This window comes from Brassica napus, chromosome C2, assembly GCF_020379485.1.
Source record: "Brassica napus cultivar Da-Ae chromosome C2, Da-Ae, whole genome shotgun sequence".
In the NCBI taxonomy this organism is placed as follows: Eukaryota; Viridiplantae; Streptophyta; class Magnoliopsida; order Brassicales; family Brassicaceae; genus Brassica; species Brassica napus.
In genome coordinates this window covers 16,791,454-16,815,725 of record NC_063445.1, presented here as the reverse complement: position 1 = coordinate 16,815,725, position 24,272 = coordinate 16,791,454, and the positions used below count along the sequence as shown (strand labels likewise).

Below are 24,272 nucleotides of genomic sequence, written 5' to 3'. Positions count from 1 at the left end.
CTAAAAATATGTTTATAAATATTTTGTTATAATTGTTAAAAAAAATATTGAGTTGCATTTTAAATAAAAAGGTAAAGATATTAAAAATATTCTAATTAAAATAAGTAAAATTTAAATAGTTTTAAGGAAATAGTCAAAATAAAAAAAATTACACATAAAATAATCATGATTTTTGTTAATTGGGCGGATCATTATTTATATGATATCGCACACGAAAGAAAAATTTCTTTTTTTAAAATTATCTAATGAATTCTATACTCATTTTTTTATATTTTTTATATGATATCACACATTCGTAAAAAAATAGATAGTTTAATATGCAAAAAAAAAATATTTACTTAATGAATATAATATGAACGAATATTACAAATACATCATTTAATAAAATAAATAATTAAAAACTGAAAATTCATATCCGCGCTGGCGCGCGGGTCAGGGTCTAGTATATATATATTGTGAGTACAATACAAGGTAGTAAAACCTTATAGAATGATATATATGAATGCTCCAGAATAGTACATAATATTATTGTACATAAGATTGCGATTTAAAATCCTTATTGCATTATATTCTAAGTCTCAAAATTTAGAAGGATATGAGAAAGTATACATGTTGTTGATTCAAAAATGAGATTCATTCGAGATTGATAAACTCTTAGTAGTATCATCTCGAGGGAAAGCGTTAAAGAATCTCACATTTTATATAATAAGTGAAACTTCTAGAAGATTAAGTTTCCACTCAAATTGAGATGGATGATTCTTCTTAAGGTAAACCAATAGCATTATCAACTCGAGGTGGATATTTAAAGAATCCGACATCCCTAGTAAGTGAAGCATCCAGAAGTATGTTCACACTGGAAATAGACTTGAGGAGTCATTTATAAAAAAATAACCAGGAGATTTAGAATCTAATAATGTTGAGACAATAAGTAAAAGGAAATGTTGAATACCTTCAATCAGAAGTATCACCAAGGTACTATTGTATTGTACTACACAATGATTAGAAAATGGAGATAAATGTAATAGTAAACCATAAGTTTACCGAAAGTGTAATGTTTGGCAGACCGGTTATGCCATCCCGGTTTAGTAATGATACGAAAGATAATCATATGGACATTCGTTAAGAACCAGAAAATTCCTAAGGATGATATTCTATATGCTGCTTGCTTACAAAGCAATATAAAAATACGGTTCTTCACCAGTCACATAGATTTAGAATCTATAAATACAAGGAGATGTTTGTGGGCTTGATCACCCACTGGTGGACTGATCATCCACCATGTGTTTATAATTAACGCATCGACAAGAAGGTCGTATATATATATCCTTGTCATAGATCCGCAACCTGATGTTTGCGAGATTTATTGGTAATACTGGTGAAGTCACAAGCCTTTGATAATTATTTTATGCATGTTGAGATACATGATGAACATGTTGTAGCTAATGTTCATATGTAAGATGCAGCAGCATTGATTCGCATAATGCCAAAAGTAATTAAGAACTCTCCCCATCAAATTGGTTATGGGTCAGGAACCAAAGATCCCATATAGAAAATTTGGATAAGTTGTAGTTGCTCCACCACACCGCTAAAGATGGGACCTCAAAGGAGGTTATAAATATGTTGGGATATGATCTCCATTGATTTTAAGATTTAATTAAAGACTCAAAGTTAGTCTACCCAACATTAGGGGGAGAAAAATAAACATCTGGAGAATGAATGAGTTGAATGAATTATCAATGATCCTCGGACTAAAGAGCGTGGATAAAAGTCCAAAACTGAATGATGGAGATAATTCTATTAAAAAGATTAGCATATGAGTTGCCAGACTCATTTACTGACCTTAAGGAAGTGATTAAATCACAAGTATCAGCTGTAAATGCTCATGTTTAAATGGATGTCCTAGAAGGAAAATATCAAACTGCTGATGAGTCTAAAAATCGCCTGAAGCGTGATAGACCTATCAATTCCAAATATAAAAATCCTCTGAAAAGAAAAAGAGCATGAATGAGAATGGCAAGATCGAGGAATGAAATATTAAAGATCTCGAAAAGAGATAGAAAACATGACAAGAAAAAAAGATTCAGGTACCTGAGAATAAAGAAATCTCAATAGCTATGTCATGTCTGGAAAAATATGGAACTGATATCAAATCGACGTCGTAAATATATATGCATGCAATGTAGCAGTTGATGAGAATGAGGATCATGAACCATCTATTGAAAAGTGTACACAAAATGATTGGCCAAGATGGAAATAAGCAATAGATGTGGGATTAAATCTCTTGGAAAGAGAGAGTATTTGGACAAGTAGTCCATACACCTAATGGTGTAAAACTAGTGGGCAGTAGCACATAAATAGGTCATTATGTGAAAGAATGAATGAGATGATGAAAAGTTATGAGATGCAAAAGAGTAGTTGCACAAGACTTCTCACAAAGACCTGAAATTGCTATAAGAAACACATCATGTGGTGGAAGCATCAACTTTCAAGTTTCTTTAGTCTAGCAACAAAGAAAAAGAACTGAGAGCCACTGGAAAAATGAAATTTATGTGAAAGATCCAAAAGAATATAAACTGCAAGAAGCAGTATACCCCGTAAGGATTTGGACTGCTAGAAGCAGTAAGTGTTAGTTCACGAGAACATTACCGCGCGAGTATATTGAGCATATAAAAGAAAGAAATAATTCTTGGTCATGAAATACCATTATTGGAAATTTAATAATTTCTAACATGATTGAAAGATGTGATTTCAAATGACAAGAAGAGTGGTCATACTAGTAAATTTTATAAGAAGAGAGAGAATAACCCGTATGTATAATATCAAAGTTTAAAATATTGTCTATAAAAAGAAAATTTGGACATGGAACCCAAATAGACCAAAATATGACATTTTGTGTGAAAGTATGTTATGGACAAAAAGTCTTATGGTCTAAGAGATTATCTGACAAGATAACGAGTTTATTCACCAAGGATATGCTTATAGAAATTCTAAAAGGATGATATATATTTTGAGAATACATCTCCCGAAGATGATGCTTCCAGGGGGAGCATATGATGATGTGCGTGGTTGTACTCTTTTTCCTTATCATTGGTTTTGTCCCATTGGGTTTTCTATGTTAAGGTTTTAACGAGGCAACAAAGAACACGCAAATGATAGACACCTAAAGAGGAATGTTATCAATCTTCCAAATTAATTTTCGAGATTTATAGATGTAGAACAGAATGATCAAAGATCAATCATGCTTGCAAAAGAATCAAGACATGAACACATTCCATTTGCGAGAAAGAATCGAAGGTCGAAAGTTTACCAATAAAAGGAGACCTTCTTGATGGAATTAAAATATAAAATTGGTGTCCAGAGAAAGATCTTTGAGTCTACTTTAATCTCCAATTTGAATCAAGTCATTTCCAATGATAGAACTCGAGATATGGCTGTTTTTGTGGAACATGTACAAGCTGTCTCAGAATACCTTATTTCGACTGATATCCAAAATATACATCTTACCAGAGCTAGACCGGTGCCTAATGTTAGACATGGATGCTAGCTTTGATTTCTAAGTGGTTTGAAGTCATTTCGTCCTACGGTCATCAAGATATTCAAGTTTCAGTGAAGAGTGTCAGATCTATCAAGAGAAGTGAAACGGTCCAAGCCCAAGACAAAAGAGTTAATTCATCACACTGGATTGTCTTCTATCAGATATCTCAAGTTATGTTCTTATCAGGGAAAGTAGATGCGCGCTGCACTCTTTTTCCCTTAACCATGGTTTTTTCCACTGGGTTTTCCTAGTAAGGTTTTTAACGAGGCAGCATCATACGCGCTTTAGGACTTATTTTGTATAATGAACATCCAAGGGGAAGTGTTATGAATATTAATGTGAATGTCCATCAGAAGCCCATAAGCCCATGTTCTAAAAGGTTCTAAACCCTAATTTTGTATTCCTATATAGGTATCGTTGTCTACGGACTAATAATAAGATTAACCAATTCCCTTTATTCTCGATTCACAATATATATTTTATTGTCCAAACTTAAATCGTGAAAAAGAAAAAAAAGCTTTGTTGTAATTGTTTTTTTTTCTAATAAAATGGTTGTGTAATGTTCTACAAAACTTTGTTTGTGAAAAGGGAACTTTTTTGTTTTAATTGTTAACTTTTTATGCATTCCAGTGTTATTATTTAATCCTTTGAAGGGTTAAGATGCAGTTTTTGACCCACAATTATTCTTCTTACCAAAACGCTCTCAACCAATCCCACTATAATTGCTTTTGATTGCTTTACGACTTTACAAATGTTTTTCTTATGAATAGCAAGGAATAACACAAGAACGTTCGTTCCCATCTCTTTTATGTTCCTACTTAACTACTATGACAAGAAATATAAATATCACACTACGATCGAACTCGTCCAATTAGCAACTCAATAAAAAGAAAAAAACAAAAAGCAAAACCAGAAGATGTCTCGTGAGTTTAAAGTATGACATATAGTTCTTGTTCTGTTCTTTACTCTGTCTTCATCCACTTACCACTCCAATGGCAAACTTATCCTGGAGGGATCTGCATCTTTCGACTCCAGTGGTTTCACCAAGTTAACGAACACCACAAAGCATACGGTCAAGTTTTCAACAGCAACACCGTTTTGTTGAAGAACTCGTATTCAACCTCTACTTCCACTTCGGAATCGTGTCTGAGCATAACCACTCCGGCTCACACGGTACGTCTTGCGTTCTCTCTCCTACAAGACACCTTCCCAGAGTTTCCTCCGACCAGTACCTCGGATTACTCAACAAGGCAACCAACGGTAAGACCTCGAATAACATAATAGCTATCGAGCTAGATATACATAAAGATGAAGAGTTTGGAGATCTTGATGACAACCATGTTGGGATCAACATCAATGGCTTGAGGTCTGTTATCTCTGCTCCTGATGGTTACTATGATGACAATGATGGAAAGTTTCACAATCTTTCTTTAGTCAGCGGAATGGTTATGCGGCTTTCAATCGTTTAACCTGATAAACAGCTCAATGTAACCCTAAGCCCTGCTGAGTTCTCTGAAACCACTTTTGTTTTTAAAAAGAGATCTCTCACCCTACATTTTGGAGGAGATGTATCTTGGCTTCACGGCATCAACCGGTTCGGTTGGAGCACTCCACTATATGTTGAATTCGGTCTCTGGTCCTGAAGTCGACTATCCATCGTTTGATATAAGTGTAGTCCCCACCCTTCCACCATATCGGAAGAACGTGACTGATAGAACAAGGATTATCTTAGCGGTCTGCTTAATATTGGCTGTGTTTGTCACCTCTTTGATTGGTTTCCTCTTCTATATGAGGCATAAGAAGGTCAAAGAGGTTCTTGAGGAATGGGAGGTTCAGTATGGATCCCACAGGTTTTCATACAAGGAGCTTTACAATGCCACAAAGGATTTCAAGGAGAAGCAAGTTCTTGGAAGTGGAGGTTTTGGTCAAGTTTATAAAGGAACACTTCCAGGTTCTGATGCAGAGATTGCTGTGAAACGGACTTCTCATGCTTCAAGTCAAAGAAAGAGCGAGTTTATTTCCAAGATCTCCATCATTGGTCGTCTCAGATATCCCAACTTAGTCAGGCTTTTGGGATATTGTAAACATAAAGAAGATCTCTTCTTGGTTTATGACTTCATGCCCAATGGAAGCCTAGACAAGTATATGTACCATTGTGAGAATCAAGAACGTCTATCTTGGGATCGACGTTTCAAGATCATCAAAGATGTTGCATCTGCTCTACTGTATCTGCATCAAGAATGGGTACAGGTCATCATTCATCGAGATATCAAACCGGCTAATGTTTTGATCGACCAAGAAATGAATGCAAGGCTCGGGGATTTCGGATTGGCAAAGCTGTATGATCAGGGAATTGATCCTCAGACGTCTAAAGTGGCGGGAACGTTCAGGTATATCGCACCTGAGTTTCTAAGAACAGGAAGAGCAACTACCAGCACTGATGTTTACGCATTTGGGTTGGTTATGCTTGAAGTAGTTTGCGGTAGAAGGCTGATTGAGAGACGTGAGGCGAAGAATGAAGAAGTTCTTGTGGATTGGATCTTAGAGCTTTGGGAAGAAGGGAGACTTTTTGATGCAGCTGTGGAAAGTATCTGTCAAGAACCAAACAGGGGTGAGATTGAGCTTGTTTTGAAACTAGGTGTGTTGTGTTCGTATCAGGCTGAATCGGTTAGACCGGATATGAGTGCGGTTATGCGGATCTTGAATGGCGTTTTGCAGCTTCCAGATAATCTTTTTTATGTGGTAAGGACTGAGAGATTGAGAGGACAGCCTGAAATATCAATGGAAGTGCTACTTGCTATGAATTCAATTAGGACGTTACCGTTCACAAATTCTTTCATCTCCCGTGGACGATGAAACCTGAAAAGAAGTTAGGTGATGGACATTTAAATTCATGAAGAGATTTATGTTATTTTACTGTATGAAATTTTGTAACTGCACCGACTTTCATTTGATTTTCAGCAACAAATAAAATGGTAGAGAACAAAAAACTCTATTTAAAGTCTATAGTCTACATAAATGTGTTGGTCTCATTGGGCGAAGTGTCTCAAGGGCGTCAACAATTTTATGCAGCAACTAGTCACCCGAGGTGGCTACATGAGATTTTTGCAAGTGAGAGAGTTGTAGACTCTATTAGAGCTGTTTGTATCTGTGCTGTCCTTTATCTTCGTATGGCTCTGTTGTGTGTTGTGTTGGAACTCGTTTTTTGACAAAGTAGTGTGGACCATTTTTCGATGGGTTTTTCGACGGAGACATCTGTCGGAAAGATTGGAATTTGGGCACGATGTAACCGTAACCATGAACACTATGAGTTAGTGTATTTGATTGTCAAAATCCAAGTTATTTTGAATGAGAAATGAAAATCCAAAAATAAATGTAGAAAAAGCTTATAAAGATATTTGGCTAAATTTAGCAAATGTTTTATTTTGGATATTTGGGTTTGAATTTGGATTTGAATTTGTTAATTGAACAATATATCAATTAACTTATTCTTTCAAATTTTATTAGTGATAATCTTTTATGTTTTATTAAAGCATAAAAATGCAAACCCACAAAAGTAATTCATTGGCTTTGAATTGATTTGGTCAAAGAAAAAGCAATAACTACTTTGTCAACGGAGTTATTCTTGGGTTCACCCCCTATGGTGAACCTTTAGGTTCACCAACCAATAGAAAATTGTCATTTTAAATCTAGTATCTTTTAATTAAAGAAACCAAATAATTTGGCAAATTATATTATCTTTTCAAAATAAAATTTAAAAATAAATAAAAATAATATATAAAAAAACGAATTCAAAAAAAAAATAATGTTGTCAACAAAACCCTAAACCCTAAACTCTAATACTAAACCCTAAACTCAAATCCTAAACCCTAAATCCTTGGGTAAACCCTAAATCTTTGGGTAAACCCTAAATCCTTGGGTAAACCCATAAACCCTTGGAAAAATGCTAAACATGTTGTCAACAAAACACTAAACCCTAAACTCTAATCCTAAACTCTTGGGAAAACCTTAAACCCTTGGGTAAACCCTAAACCCTTAGGTAAACCCTAAACCCTTGGAAAAACACTAAACATTTGGATAAATTCTAAATTATAAATCTTAAACACTAAACTCTAAATTTTAAAAATAAATAGTTTTTTTAAAATAATCTTTTCTTAGAAATATTGTTATTTTTATTTATTTAATTTTTTATTTTTATTTTAAAAGCATAATATAATTTGGCAAGTTATTTTATTTCCTTAATTAAAAAATACTAGATCTAAAATGACAACTTTCTATTGGTTGGTGAACCTAAAGGTTCACTCTAAGGGGTGAACCCAAGAAAAAGTCTTGTCCACGTAGTGGAGAATCAATTTCCATTACTGCACTACAATATAAACGTTGGTTGGCTCCATAATATGTAACGTAGCTTTAACTTTAGAAGTTAAATATCAAACGTGTAAGGCTCGTTCATACACGCATAGAAAAACAAATCCCTCACATTTTTTTTTTATCTTCTTTTTCTTTGATATTTTCCTTAAGTCCGAGAGTATATACAAAACTAGTTTCGCCAAGTTTCTGATAGAGCGACGCAAATCAGAAATTTTTTTGCAGTTGTATCCTGAGACTCATTACGTTATCAAGCCGTCGCACTACGGGACGTATTTTGAGTTAAGGAAAGAGATAATATATCGACTCTGCAGTTGAATCATCTTTTTTTTTAATCTTTGGTATAATCTTATTATTTTTATTCTTTACAATAGTCAGTTCGCCGTAGTTTATATAATATGGTTCTATCATGTTGTGTATTCAGCGTGATGAGCTGGTATGTGTTGTGAGGATAAACCGAGTACTTGGGTAAGCTCCTTTATCATCTGATTCTTGTTAGCTTTGTTTATTTGGTTTTGGTTAGGCCTGGGGACATTCGGTTACTGGTTTGCGTTAGAATTGGTCACTTTTTTTCTTCGATTTTCGGGTACCCTAGTAACTCTATAAATTAATACTTATATTAAATGTATATACATACAAATTATTAACTTATATAAAATGTTTATACATACTTATATAAATTAATAAACACAATAAATTAATAAATTTCTCAGGTCCTAAATTGGACCGATTCAAAATATGACACAAAACAATAAAATGATACATTTTTAGAAAATCGTATGTAATTACTTTTATATAAGTATGTATAAACATTTTACATAAGTTAATAATTTGTATGTATATACATTTTATATAAGTATGAAACAACTATTATATTGTATGTTTTATATTCACAATGGAAATACTTTTATATTTTTAGCCCTTAATGTATTTTTAACACTTAATATATTTTGATGAGATTTAGTAAAATTATATCTAAAACCACATTTAAATTCTATAAAAAAAATAAAAAATTCAGCAAAAAAAATATATATATATTTTAAAATAAAAAAATTATATAAAAAAAAACATTTTGTAAATTAATAGCTCTATAAGTTAATAAAATTTCGAAGTTCCAACATTATTAATTTATAGATTTTTTACTATAATTCGTTTTTATTCTCTAGTAACCAAATAGAACCAAAGAGAATGACACTAATCTCGAAGGGTTAGTGGTCTTCAAATAATTTTATACGACTAACTTTATTCTGAGTGGACCAAGAAACAGTAAAATTACCATTAGTGATTGAACAATCTCAATATCATCTTTTCATTTTTTCAATCAGAACCATACGATCATTTGGCCGTCACCTTCTTCTTCAACCTCGACCGCAATATTATTTATTTCCTTCTTCAATCACATTCATACGGCGTCCTTTCTAGCTTTCTCTTTTTTGGCTAGGTATAACTAGTATAACTTGTACAACCACCCATGTTAACAAATAGGATAACTAGTATATAAATGGTATAATTCATGTACAATGTCTAACTACTATAACTAGCATGATAGTAAATCATATTTTCCATATGAAATAGATAACATATATCCTAATTGGTTTATGGTGACAAAGTTTTATCTATTTTAGTTGAGTTTTAAAAAAAAAAATTAATTAAATTATTACATTACACTCTTTAAATATCTTATGTTTTTAATATTTGTTTACTACATTGCCCATGTTATTATGAAAAGCAAATATCGAACATATTTTTACAAAAGTTAAGATGTGAGGATATTGATACAATCCCTAAAGCTAAACATATAAACAGCTGGTATAACTGGTATAACTTTCCATCATATATGAGATTTATATTACTGGTACAACTAGTACAATTTTGACATTTCAGAAACTGATAAAACAGTTATGTATTCTATATAAGAAAATAATCAAATATCCAAATTGGTATGTCGGTGTACTAATTTATTGAAATTTTGGAATTTTTTGGAAAATTATTACACAATTTCTCAAGTTTACATGGTCGACCTTATAATTTTAAGGTTTGTTTACTCGTTTAGCCATATTATTTCAGAATAACATACACCGACCGTAATTCTTAACAGGTTAAAAATAGTTATTTATTTTTTTGGGATTTCGCCAGAAATTTTCCACAGATTCCCTACAGATTTTAAAAATAAATATTTAGTTAAATACTTTGGAAATCGTCGGAAATCCCCGATGAATTCCTCAGAAATTTCTGATCGATATTCGATGAACTGGTAAAAATAAATATTTATTTAAATTTCTCGGTAATTTTTGACGATTAATGAGGTAGCATGCAATATTACCTCCGCCTAAAACCGTGTTGGAACATTATTTCCCTCATGCTGTGTTGGCCCATATAGTCTATGGTGGCTTAAATCACACACAAAAATGTGGTCTTCTACAAAAGCTGAAATGTATTCCAGAAAATTTTACATACAAATAAAACGATGTAACATAATACAAGTTACACGAAAGAAAAGAGAAAAAGATAAAATACCAAAAACAAAAATAAAAAGTTATAGAAAAGCTCGATCAGTAAGCCCATGATCAAAGAAGACATATGTAACCAATTGATAAAACAATTTTTTTCTGACATGTGGCAGTTTAAAATACATTGTTGTAGCTTGGCTTGAAGCAAATGCTTCATTTGCCTTATAAGAGGAATGAGTCTACTTTCACCATCTTTTGAAGTGTTCTATTCTTCCTTTCCACTCTACCATTCTACTGAGAAATTTTCAGTGCTGAAAATTGATGGTTGATCCCATGTTGCTCACATAAAGTAGCTTTATTCTGAAATTCTCTTCTATGATCACTGCAAATCTGCTTCTAGGTTCTCTTCCCATTTTTGAGTTGAAGCATCCATATCTTGAACTTTTTCAGTGTATCATATTTTTCACGAATGAACCTAACTCAAGTAAAACGTGAGAAATTATCAATTAAAAAGTACATACTTGTTCACGGTAATGATCTCAGTTTGCATATGCGCCATCAGATCCATGTGTATCAAATCAAGCAAGTATTTGGACTGGACATCTTGAACTGCATTGTGATGTAATTTGTCTTGTTTTCTTTTGTTGCATGGACCACACACCATCTTGTTTCTTCTGTTAGCTGAGAAACAACACTAACTATTTCTTTATTGATCAGTTCAGTCATGTGCATTGTGTTCATGTGCCCACGACGTTGGTGCCACAAATTCAGATCGTCTCACCATGAGAAACTGATGATGGTTCTGCCATACATAGTAGTTGTTACCTGATTGTACTCCATGAAGAAAAACTTTATTTATTTATTTATTATTTTATGTTTTTTTCTACAACAAACATTCAAAGACTCATGTTGACTCTGTAAACCAATGTGGTAACTTTGCATCCATATGTGCGATAATAATTCTAAAACTACTAAAGACCTACATTGAAAACTTTATTATAAAAAGATATAAATGATGTGCTGAGGAAGTCTTACTAATAGATAATCATACTTTATCAGTTGAATTTAATTCTATACCATACAAACTAAATTCAAGTGATTGTTAAGATGTACTCATAAAAAAACTGATTGTATATAAACAAGAGTGATTGTTTTGATTTATGTTCTTGCACCAATTTAATATATATGTAATAGTTAATGATTTCTCAATTATTTTGTTTTTCATATTATGTAAAATAATGCAAAATGATTAATAGTACGTAAAAATAATTTATATAGATAATGTTCATCAGGCACAAGGCGGGATCTTAAACTAGTTGAACTAAAAAAAGTTTAAAGTGTTGAACTAGTACAACTAGGATAATATTAAAGTGTTGAACTAGTAGAACTAGAAGGAATTTAAATTGTTCAACTATTATAACTAAAATGAGTTATTCTAGTCTAAAACTTAAACCCCTCATAGTTCTACTAGTTAAACACTTTAAACTTTTCCAAGTTCTACTACGTAAACACTTTTAACTTCTCCTAGTTGTACTAGTTCAACACTCTAAATTTTTTCTAGTTGTACTAGTTCAACACCATTGAAGTTTGGTGCCTTACAATATATGTGAATTCAGGCGCCTAAAGCCCTTGCTTCATGGGTTTTAGCCCGAGGCCCACCCTGAACACAAGAACAACACTTTGAACTTTGATTTTGTATATCTTCGTGGATATGATTGTTTAGGCAGTTTCTACTGCAAGCTTAGTAGTGTCGTTAGTGCAGAAAGCAGAACATGCTTTGGCACAATCTTCAACCGCTCCATCTCCAAATTCATTTGCACCTAGTCACCGAAAGAATATTACAGTGACTTATTCTATTGTCTATCACTATTCCAAGCAAAAATTATTGTTAATAAGCTTGCAGTATTGTTGTTAATGAGCTTACAGCAAAAATTATTGTTAATGAGCTTACAGTGAATAATGTTAATGAGCTTGGGGAGTTTAATTTTACTGTAATGCTGGAGAGTGGTCAAAGGACCGCACACAGTACACCCCAACTCGTAGTATTCATTGACAGCATCAGTATGAGCCAGAAGTCAAAACAGATGCAATTTGCATCAAAAGTAAATTCTCCAACTATACCATTATTTATATCTATTATTATAAAGTATAGTTTAATCCCTTCTCCTTGCGCCACGTCCTCTGCCACATAGATAAGTCGAGCTCTCTCAGACCGACACGTGTTACTCATCGTGTGTTGGGCTCCGGTTTTGTTGTTCTGTTCAGCCGAGACGGTTGAATGAACCCTCTAATCCTAATTGATCGATCGTAGATCTGCATTCCGTCTCTCCATTCCTGTGACAGCAACGCATGACGCCTGTGATTCTTTCCTCTGACTGAAACGGGCGGAGTTATAACTTTGTATCTCCTATGTGGTGTGGATTTGTATAAATATGTGAGTTCTTCTTGCTTCAAACTCATCTTCTTTTTCTATCTCTTCCAATATTCTGATTCATGTTGTTATGGCTAATTTCGAGAGTTTTTTTCTCCGACATGAAAACCGGCAAGTGCTCTTCCGTCGTCGAGGCACGGCTCCTGCGGTTCTGGGAGGCGAGGAACGTCAAACGTGGTGGTGAGCTTTCTCTGTCTGTTCTCTCTCTACACATCTTCGAGACAGAGAAAAGCAACGTTTTTTGTTCTTCCCTTCCGATTCATCCTTTGAATCAACTGTTTATACCTTTTGTTAGTTTGATGTTTTGGTCGTGGTTACAAATTGATCTGTCCCATGATTGTAACCGAATATATAAACTTCTATCTAAATCAGATTCAGTTTTTTTTTTCAGATTTGAACAAGAAATCTGATATGTGATTTTCAATCCTTTGTTGTTTGATCGTCTGCTCAGATTTTCTTGCGTACATGAATAAAATCTTAGTCTTCCCTTTTGGTGGGCTTATTTAATTAGGTATGGGTGGAGTTTCCTCTGTAGATTGATAATCTGAGATAGAAAGCTTGAGTTCCGAGCTTCATAAGCTTATCTCATGGCGGGCAACAACAATGAAGGCAGAAAGAGTCTTGATCTAAGATCCTAGGCTAAAGTTTGTTAAGTACTAGGAAGAGTACAGCGACATTTTAGCCATTGCAGCAGTGTTAGATCCTAGGCTAAAGTTCAAGGTTTTGGAGTACTGCTACCACAGTTCAGATCCAACAACTTGTAAATCCCGAATGGATTACATACGCAAAAGGATGTTGAAGCTGTATGGAGATTACAAGAAGAATACTAGTGCGCATAGTTCACAAGAAGTAGAAGCAGATGCTTTACCAGCTGGTTATGGGGTAAGTTATTTAAAACCAATACTTTAGATGTGTATTTAAGTTATCACAAGAAGTAGAAACAGATGGTTTAATAACCTCTTTCTTTGCAGGGCTTCTATGAGTTCTTCTCTCAACAAGCAGGAACAAGGAAATCTGCTTTGGATTTGTATCTGAGTGAACCTGTGCTTGATATGGTTGCAAATCAAAAGTTAGATGTCATCAAGTATTGGAAGAACAATTCAAACCGGTTTAGGGAGCTATCTCGAATGGCATGTGATGTCCTATGCATCCCAATAACAACAGTGTCGTCTGAGTCATCCTTCAGTGTGGGAAGTCGGGTTCTTAGCAAGTACAGGAGCCGCCTTCTTCCCTCAAATGTCCAAGCTTTGATTTGCGCTAGAAACTGGCTTCGTGGTTTTGAAGTGATTGGTGAGTTTGTTGAATTGATAATTGAGCTTTGATATGTGAAACTATTGATTGAACTTCTTGCTTTTGATAGCTGGATGCGATTTAGATGAGGAAGGTAAGGAAGATGCCAATGAGGAAGCAGAAGGAAGTGGAAGGAAGAAGAAGACCCGACTCAACTAAACCCTAAAGGTATAATTAATGTTGTTACTGTTGTTCGTGTCCTGTGAAGCATATCTCTTGTATTCATGTTATGAGCTTTATGGTAATCTTATTGGTTAGTTATCATGAACTAAATTGGGATTTATGCATCATGTTTTTCTTTAGATCACTTCATGTCTGTGATTACTTGAACTGATGTGATGTGTATCTGCTTGTGGTATCTGCTTGTGTGATGATAACTTGATTAACTTCTGTGTTTCATTATGAAAGGAGACCGAGAGGCTGAGAAGATAAAGAAGAAGAGGACCATCAGAACTTCACAAGCTATTCTCATATCTTATGTATTTACTTATGCTTTAGATTGTGTATTGGTGTATGAACCTTAATGTATGAACTTGTCAATGCTTTGGATGTGTATAACATATGAACCTTAATGTGTAAAAACGTCTGAACTTTATGTTTTTATGGACTTAGCATGTTAAAGTAGAAAATCTATTTGGGCTCTGCGGAAGGCCCATTTGGAATGGTCCAATTTGGTCTGGACAATTTGGACTTGGTACAATTTGGGCTTCAAAAAAATAATGTCCAATAAACTGCTTTGTCCATTTGGACATGCCCATTGGACATGGACAGCCCATTTGACATCTCTATTGATCTTATCAAGTCTGAAACCCATTATGTTCTCTCATGATATTGTCTTTTTTCTTTCTGTGTATGTACAGGAACGATGGGAGCGACATTTGGGCTGATGATTCTCTGAGACTCTAGCAGGCTATGCATGCCTCTAATTTATTGGGTCAGAGTTACTTCTCTGGTTTTGGACAGATTTTGGCTTTAGCTGACTGAGATCCTGAGGTCTTCTCTGGTCAAGAATGTTCACAATTTAGGCTGAAAGGTGAAACGACTACGTAAATGTTCAACAGATCAAGTGTGATGCTTCTTAAATGTATTTAGATTGCCGTGAAGAACGTTGGATTACACAGTGAAGAACGAGCTAAACGGATGTTTGATATCCCCGACGACGGAACTATGAGGGTTCATAGAATTGCTGGTGCCGTCTCCGTCTCAAATTTTCTTCTCTCATGCGTCAATACGTGTACAGACGTGAATTTTTTTTTCCTCTTTCCTTAGCAATAGATTGATTAGGTCAGTAACGAAGGATGTAAATAGAATGAAATGGGCTTATCAGACTTTGTAATTTGTGTTTCGTTTTAAAGAAAGCGAATATGGCCAATAAAATTTACCTATATATAATTTTTTTTTTACACTTTCTATATATATAAACTTGAAAATTAGTTCTCACTTTTTTGATCATTTTGTCATTAACATCTTAACATTTACTTTTATGTTGTGAAAAAACCATTTTGTTAGCAATTACGAGATTTATTAAGTGGTCATATAATCATTAATCATTATTACTATGCAAAAAGTAATAGCTTAATAATATTTTTTACATTAAATATAAGTAACTAATTTTGAAGTACAATAAGAATATCAATAAATAACAATCAATTATTTAGATGTAGTTATAGGATAGATAGTAAATTGTTAATACATCATAAATCAATTATATTTGATGAGTTTAATGTTAGAAATTATTTTTCTATTAATAAATCAGTATCTTTTGTTCTGAAAATCATAGTTATTTATTAGGATAGTATAGTTCGTTTGGATTTTAAATACGCACATATACAAAATCCAAACAAACATGTATCTTTTCTAATTAGAATCAATTAGTATTAGGTTTTTGTGTTGTGTACCTGATTTAAAATACGTTTTTTGTTATAATGATAGAGTTATTCCTTTTCAGGATCATATAAATCATGATTTTTAATAAAAATGAACAAAATTAAACTAAATACAAGAAATAAACATATCAAAAGGAATTGTCTATGTTTTTGTATTAAATCGAATCAATTAGAATTTTTAAATTGAGAAAGTTAATGTTACATATAATGAGAATAAATTTAAATAGCTTTGAATTTTCATAAAATTGGTATTAATACAAAAAAAAATATTATTGTAAAATAGATGTGAAAATTAAATAATTATGTATTGAATAATTTTAAAAATAATTTTAATTTTTTATAAAATTAAAATGTTTTTTATATAATTCAAAAAGACACAGTATAAATTAGCCTGACAACAAACAAATAAAAAGTTAAATTAGATACTTTATATTAAACAAATAATTTAAAATATCTATACCAATGTAATAGAAATATAACACAACTTCATTAATAATCACAATAATTGAATTATAAAACTTATTTAATAGTAACAAAACTCCTAGAGTCTCTGACAACAAGCAAGTTCAACAAAAAAAATGATATTTTTTTGGGATAATTTGCAAAATACCCTATTTAGGATTTGAAATTTGATAATTGCATTTTCTATTTTAACTTTTGAAAAATACACTTCCTTAATTATGAATTGACCTTTTTATCCAAGATATAATTCGAAATTAATATATAAATTCGAAACTAATAAAATAATATCATTAAAATTAGATAAATATGTGTGTTGAGATAAATATGTTATTTTACCATTTAAATTTTACAATAACAAATATAAACATGTGAATTATGACTTGTTTTGACTTTATCATGATGTTTATACAGATTTCCCTTTATTTTATTTTCTTCAACTTACATAAACAAGTCACGTTGTTAAAAAAGAAAAGCAAGTCACGTTTGTCTCTACAAAATTTTCATCTTCTCTACTGGAGCCAAGTAAGTTCTACCTAATATGATGTATTCGGATATGTGTTTTTTTTTTTGAATATGAAAAAGAATTGCACTGATTATTATTCATCGGTTTGTTCTTCTTTTTTCACGTGTCATGAAAATCCAATAAATCTGTTTGAGCCAATGATTTGATTCGTGTATCTTACAAATTTTTTAATTTATGTTGTTTATATAGAGATGGAGTACAAGATTCAAAAAGAAAGTAATGGAAAAAGAAAGGCAGAGGAAGAACAAACACATACCAACAACACATACCAACAGTTTAAAGTCACAGAAAACATATGGTGTTGCTTGCATTGAAGTCTTATCGAAAGATTACTTTCATGTGTATATGAAAGAATTGGAAAAAATTCTGAACAGTGGATTCACAAATCCCTATCTCTAACGATTTTCTTTTAAAATAATTTTTTTAAAAATTGTTTAATAGAAATTGATAACTATTAAGATTGGGCAATTTGGTAAATTTATATATAGATAAGTGTATTTTTCAAAAAGCTTAAACAAAGGTGTATTTTTCAAATTATATTCTTATTGAAGTGCATTTATCCAAATTTTCCCTATTTTTTTTAAGAAACCTACTTCAAAAATAAATAACCCACACAAAAATAAAACAAATTCTTAAACTAAAAACAAATATTAAAGGAAAATATAATGGAACATCCCGCGCAAAACGCGTTTTACCCTAGGTTTATTGACCAGCATATTAATACTAATATTATATAGTAATAAAATATCTAATATTACATAAATAATACTATAGTTAATTATACATTTTAACTTAAATAAAGTTTCAACAATAATCTATCGTAAAATTTAGTAAATTTATAATCAAAAAAATGAATTTTAAGAAATTAAAATTTAAAATTTATGTTATGAAAATTAATTAGTAACATTTTTGTCAACTAAACTGTAACATTTACTTCAAAAAAAAACATGGTTTAATTGATTTTCAAATATAATAAATATAAAAAGTTATATCAAACATGTATATTTTCTATTATCTGGGTCAGATATATTAATTACATAAATAATTTTATAATTAATTATACATTTTAACTCAAATAAAATTTTAACAATAATCTACTGCAAAAACTAAATTTAGTAAGAACATTTGAAAATCCACTAACGTATATAGAATTGAAAAAAAATATGTGAATTTATTTACAAGTTTGTTTCTTTTATACTAACAAAAATGATAATGATGTAATGCCACATCCAATTCTTAGCATATAATTAAAACATAGATTACTTAACAAAAAAAATCATCTTAAAAAATAACAATTAATGTTTAATTTTAAAAATAACTAATTTTTCAGATAATATGGTTTATTTAGTGTTCATATACAATATGTACAAAATCTAACTAATATGTATATTTTTAAATAATAACAATATATATATATATATATATATATATATAATATGTACTCCAACTACTTAAATTATTTGTTAATTTTCATTCCGCCCGTAGGGCGGGCCGGCCCTAGTCACTATATAAATTTGAGTTTAGTAGAGTTTTCGGGACGGTTCTCTAGAAATGTTGGTGGGCATGAATTACCATTTTTTTTGCAACCACGGTATGATGTACAAAATTCCATGGGAAAACTGTTGAATATGCCCAGTGCCGGCTTAGATAGAGGGTGTGGGTGCGATCACCCCGGACCCAATCCGTTATCCCCCTATTTTTTAATAGATAATAGCCCGATTTTTTTTTAAAAAATACATGTATTTTATATTAAAAATAAAAAAGGTGTCCAAATTTTTTTATATGAAAGTATGTTTTTTTATTTTAATAGATTTATTTTTAAAAATACTTCTGGTATTTTGAAAAGAAAACATATATCTATCAGTTTTTTTAAAGAAAAATAATAGTTTGGAAATTAAAAAAAAAAAATTGCCCCAGAGCCAATGACACCATCGAACCGGCCCTGAATATGCCTTGATTTTATCTGCGCTGACGTCGATCAGTCGATCCAGAAGTCATGGGTAATTGTCTTAGCTATTCAATAATATATTAGTGTGTTTGGAGTACATACTAAGAAATGATATTGGGTTTGATATAAGTTCTTTTTAGTTTTTCAGGTTTTCCGGATATCCATTTGGGCCCAGTTCGGGTAAAACGTAAAATCCTAAATACCGGAAAACAAAACCCATTCCCTATTTATGTCGGTTCGGGTCAATTCAGATTCATTTTTATCTGGTTTGGTTTGGATTTTCCGATTCAATTTATTTGTCCAGACCTAGAAAATTCAATGCAAACATGACGAACAGAAATAAAATAAAAAGAGATGGAAATCATAAAACAAGGCAAGATACCTACTCGAGTTCTTAGATTTGAAAATTGGGCTAGTAAGTGTAATCGTTCACGTAACAAATAAAATCTAAACTTACCACTCAGCATTAATATGCATATGTTGCAGGAAGTTAGTAATCATACGTAATAGATTAGAAATTATATGATGATCTAACTGATGACTAGTGTTAAAAAAATATATTGATGCCAGTGTTAAAAAAATATATTGATGACTAGAAATTATATGATGATCTAACTATTTTTTTGAGCTTTATGAAAAAGTGTTTTTTTCATATGTCAAAAATAGAATTAGTTTGAATAAGAAATGAAAATTCAAAGTGGATTGCTTGTAAAGCTTAAATTGTAACATTGTAAAATGTCCCACTTTGGAATTATGAGGAAAATCCTATTGTATATAACGTGGAGAATTTCTTAAGCTCAAAGTTTTGAATACACATTAGTGTATTGGAAAGAGAGATACGATAAAAAGATTAATTTTTATCTAAGAAAATTTTTTAATGTTGAATAAGTCAATATATTTATTATCTCTTTTAATTTTAATTTGTAACAACAAACTAAAACAAGAATTGAATTGTGTAACATACAAATTCAATATTGGTGTTAACGAGAATCATTTCTCATTAAAAAATAGTTTTCCTTTTATGACTAACTTGAAACGTTAGACTTTGGTTTGTTAGGGCGTGGAAGACACGTGCGAAGACCTTTTCTCTCAGACACGCTTCTCGAGAATGGCTCAACGGGTATACGATCTGTACGGCTCCACCGCATTGTCAAAATTCTCCACCGCCTAATGCCCTCCTCCGCCGCACCTAATTCTCTCTGAGCAAAGATTTCAGCTTGGATCCAGAAGTAGATCCAAGCATTTCACCTCCTACCTTGGTTCAAAGGTTATTACGTCTCCGTATGACGTCTATTGTTGAAACATCATGTTTCCGTCTTGGCGAAGATTAGCTAACTATCTCTTCGTCGCCACTCCTCCATCTTGGGCGTAGTTACTTACTGTTGGGTGCAGTTTTCGCAGGACCTGTTATTGCTCTCCAGCTCCTTACCCTTGATTAGGGTTTTACTGACAAATCTCCGTACTCTCACTCTGCTTTCAGTTCCGAAAAGAGTACGATGTCGCACAGACTCTCCAGAGCTGATGAGGAGAAGTGGCCTTCAAACCCTAATTCTAGGGGCCGCAGAGCTCCAGTCAAAATCCCAGCTTCCAACACATCTGCACTCATCGAAGATAACAGACTTACTTTGATTGGAAGAGTCACGAATCCTGCGATACAGAAGACTAGAGCTCTTATTGATTTCTTCCTCCAACACTGGTCAGTGGTTGGTAATTTCACTGGTCGCGACCTGGGACCCAATCTCTTTCAGTTTAGATTCGAAACAGAGGCAGATCTACAGTCCATCCTCCGTAGAGGCCCTTACCATTTTAAGCGCTGGATGATTATCTTGCAAAGGTGGGAACCTAACGTTTCGGACAGCTTTCCTACTCTTATCCCCTTTTGGATAGCTGTTCATGGCTTACCTCTCCACTTATGGACAAACGAATCTCTTCATGCTATTGGCTCTGAACTGGGCCATGTAGAAGCCAAGGATGCAGCAAAAGGAAAGGTCCGTGTGCTGATTAATGGCATGAGGCCTATGGATTTTCATCTTGATATTGAGCTCCCATCAGGGGAAACAAAAGTAGTCGAGCTGCAATATGAAAACTTGGACAAGCATTGCTTCTCCTGCAAGTCACTGTGTCATGAAACCAAAGACTGCCCCTCATCTATGGCCCTCAAAGATCGTCTCTCTAAACCAGTGGGGATTAACCAGTCTCAAACCTTGAAACGTATTGAAGCAGACAAAAGGAGACAGGATGAGAGGAGACTTTCTCGATTCCTCCCCATTAACAATCGAGGAAACGGAAGGGCCTCTGACAGCAGACCTTACTCTAACTCAAGGTATGAAGATTCTCGTCGCTACGCTAGAGATGCAGATTCTAGATCGCTCCTAGAGGGGAAGGAACAGGTAGCTACTCACTCAAGGAGCTATGCCCGAGACCCCATATCGTACAGCAACCAGTCTGTCACACACCGACCTTCAAACTCCCAAACTCAAGTTGCCATAGCAAGACCCACTATTTCTAATCGAAGTGAGGGTTCCAGACGCCAACCGCTATATGAGAAGGAAAGTACCAAAGTGTGGGTGGAGAAAGCTTTCACAGCAGCTCCTGCTACACACCACCAGGGACACACCTCTCAAACTCCATCTCACACTCCTTCTCCAAGACCGGCACGTGAACAGATGATTTCACCTCCACCTACCGGAAAGGTTGATGAAAGCGCCTCAATGGTGAGGAAATCAGCGCTTCACCGTCTCTCCCTACCCTCTTCTGGGAATATCGTACTCCAGTATGGAGTTCCTAGCTCAAACTCTGAAAGTAACAGGCTGCAGGATGTGGAAATTCAGTACTTAGAGGACAATCTTCGCAATCAGGTTGTTGACAGCGCCTCTAAACCCTCAGGGTCCAGAGTTCCTGCTACTGAAAGATTATCATTACCAGAGTCTCCCTCCTCTCCTATTCGAACTCTGAGCGAGGATCGTGTCCATGTTTCCCTTCGTTTGGAAGGTCTGCCAGACCAGTACCCAGAAGAGGATGCTCCTTCTAAGGCCCCTCAGCAGAAGAAGAGACTTTGCAGACCACCAATGCTTCAAGAACTCAAACAGTTCCGAAACCCCCGACTAAGGCAGTACCAAAGAAGCCTACAACTAGAAAGAGGGCTCCCCGGAGCCCCTTGCAAGGCATAAGTCTCAAGAAACGTCGAGTGTCAAAAATCCAAAACTCTCCTCGCAGCATGCACACTAGAGGATCAGGAGCAGCGGATGCATCTTTGCCACAAGAAGTTACGGACAACACTCAGGAGCTTCCTCCTGCACGAATTATACCAGGAATCAGCAAACGGGTGGTGATTTTCGGGATCTGCCAAACGTTCTTCCTTAGCGTGTGTGGCATGGAACTGTCAGGGCATTGGAAGCACCCCTACAGTTCGACGTCTAAAGGGGCTTCGGAAACGTTTCTCCCCGGACATTGTGTTTCTAATGGAGACCAAACAACAAGATGAAGCTATTTTCAAACATTTCAAGCGAACCGCTTATGTTAATCATTTCACTGTACCTCCTGTTGGTCTTAGTGGAGGTCTCTCTTTGTCTTGGAAAGATGATGTTGAAGTAGAAATTTTGGACTCTTCTCCCAACCTGATTGACACTCAGATTAAATCAAAACAAAACTCTTTCTTCGTCACCTTCGTTTATGGCGCTCCACGCCAAGAAGAAAGAGCTGCCTTTTGGGAACGACTCATGATCTTGAGTGCTCAACCAGATGAGGCCTGGTTACTTACCGGTGATTTTAACGATATACTTGACAATTCCGAGAAAGAAGGTGGTCCCTTACGATGGGAGGGCTCCTTCCTCTCCTTTAGGAATTTTGTCTCCCAAGCCGGTTTATGGGACGTCCAACATACAGGAAACACTTTATCTTGGCGCGGTGTGCGTTATAGCCATTTTATACAATCCCGCTTAGATAGAGCAATGGCTAATTGTGCTTGGTCTGAGATTTTTCCCTCAGGCTACTGCCAGTATCTCCGCTTCGAAGGCTCCGATCACAGGCCTTTAATTACTTTTTTCGACCAAGATGAGGCCAAAAAGAAAGGAGTCTTCAGGTTTGATAGACGACTCCAAGACAACCCTGAGATACGCAAGATTGTGGATCTTTCATGGGACAAGAAGAGACAAGAATCTATCATCTCCAAAACTTCCAGAGTCAGAGCCAAGATTGTGGAATGGTCCAAAGAGCAAAGCCTCAACAGCAAGACTCGCATAGTGTCAGCTCAAACTGCACTTGAAGCGGCTCTCTCTAGTTCTATTCCGAATGATGCTATTATCGCGACTATCACACACGAACTGAACAAGGCCTATGAAGAAGAAGAAAGTTACTGGAGACAGAGAAGTAGAATACAATGGCTACAAAATGGAGATCGTAACACCAGCTTTTTCCACGCTGTAACTCGGGGTCGAAAAGCCATAAATAAATTCTCTATTATTGAGAACGAAGATGGTACTGCAGTCTTCACGGAGCCTCTCATCACTCAAACCATTACCAAGTTTTACCAGGATATCTTCACCTCCCAGTCTCGGGATGATCTTGGTGTGGTAAGAGAGGTTATCCAACCTCTAGTCTCCCCTGAAATGAACGCTGCTCTCACTGCTATACCGACGCACCAGGAAATCAGAGATGCTGTCTTCTCAGTTAATGCGGACAAGGCGCCTGGTCCGGATGGCTTCTCAGCAGGGTTTTACCACTCGTTTTGGGACATCATTGGTGAGGATGTTATTACGGATATCAGAAGCTTCTTCGAGACCAGCACCCTTAACCATCGCCAAAACGAAACTCATGTTCGCCTCATACCGAAAGTTAAAGGCCCCCGGAAGGTTTCAGACTATAGGCCGATAGCGTTGTGCTCAACTCATTATAAGATCATCGCCAAGGTACTCACCAAGCGGTTGAAACCAATCCTATCATCCCTGATCTCGCCTCAACAATCTGCCTTTGTGGCTGGACGAGCCATTTCAGATAATGTTTTGATCACACATGATATCCTTCACTACTTAGAAACTTCGGGAGCCAAGAAACGGTGCTCGATGGCTGTCAAAACAGACATGAGTAAGGCCTACGATCGGATTGAGTGGCCGTTTCTCCAGGAAGTTCTCCGTTGCTTCAGTTTTGATCCTATATGGGTTGACTGGATTATGGAATGTGTCAGTTCCGTATCATATTCCTTCCTCATATATGGATCTCCCCGAGGTCGTGTGCTGCCTTCCCGAGGCATACGACAAGGCGACCCGCTCTCCCCTTACCTCTTCATACTCTGCACCGAGGTTCTCTCCGGCCTTTGTCGTCAAGCTCAAGAAAGAGGCTCGCTACCTGGTCTGAAGGTGGCTCGCAACTCCCCGGCAATCA

General features: G+C 34.5%; 1 protein-coding gene and 1 pseudogene across 1 annotated transcript; both read left to right on the top strand.

Annotated features, from left to right (window-relative positions):
• The first annotated feature begins 4,451 nt into the window (after positions 1 to 4,451).
• LOC106395363 lies at positions 4,452 to 7,201 on the top strand (annotated as a pseudogene).
• A 13,188-nt stretch (positions 7,202 to 20,389) lies between these two features.
• LOC106393341 lies at positions 20,390 to 22,063 on the top strand. The gene has a single exon (XM_013834046.1). The coding sequence runs from the start codon at positions 20,390 to 20,392 to the stop codon at positions 22,061 to 22,063; it is 1,674 nt and encodes a 557-aa protein (XP_013689500.1).
• Positions 22,064 to 24,272: the final 2,209 nt, after the last annotated feature.

Bases quoted from the DNA above. Each gene is read 5' to 3' on its own strand.
- LOC106393341 (XM_013834046.1), top strand. From the start codon at position 20,390: ATGTCGCACAGACTCTCCAGAGCTGATGAGGAGAAGTGGCCTTCAAAC.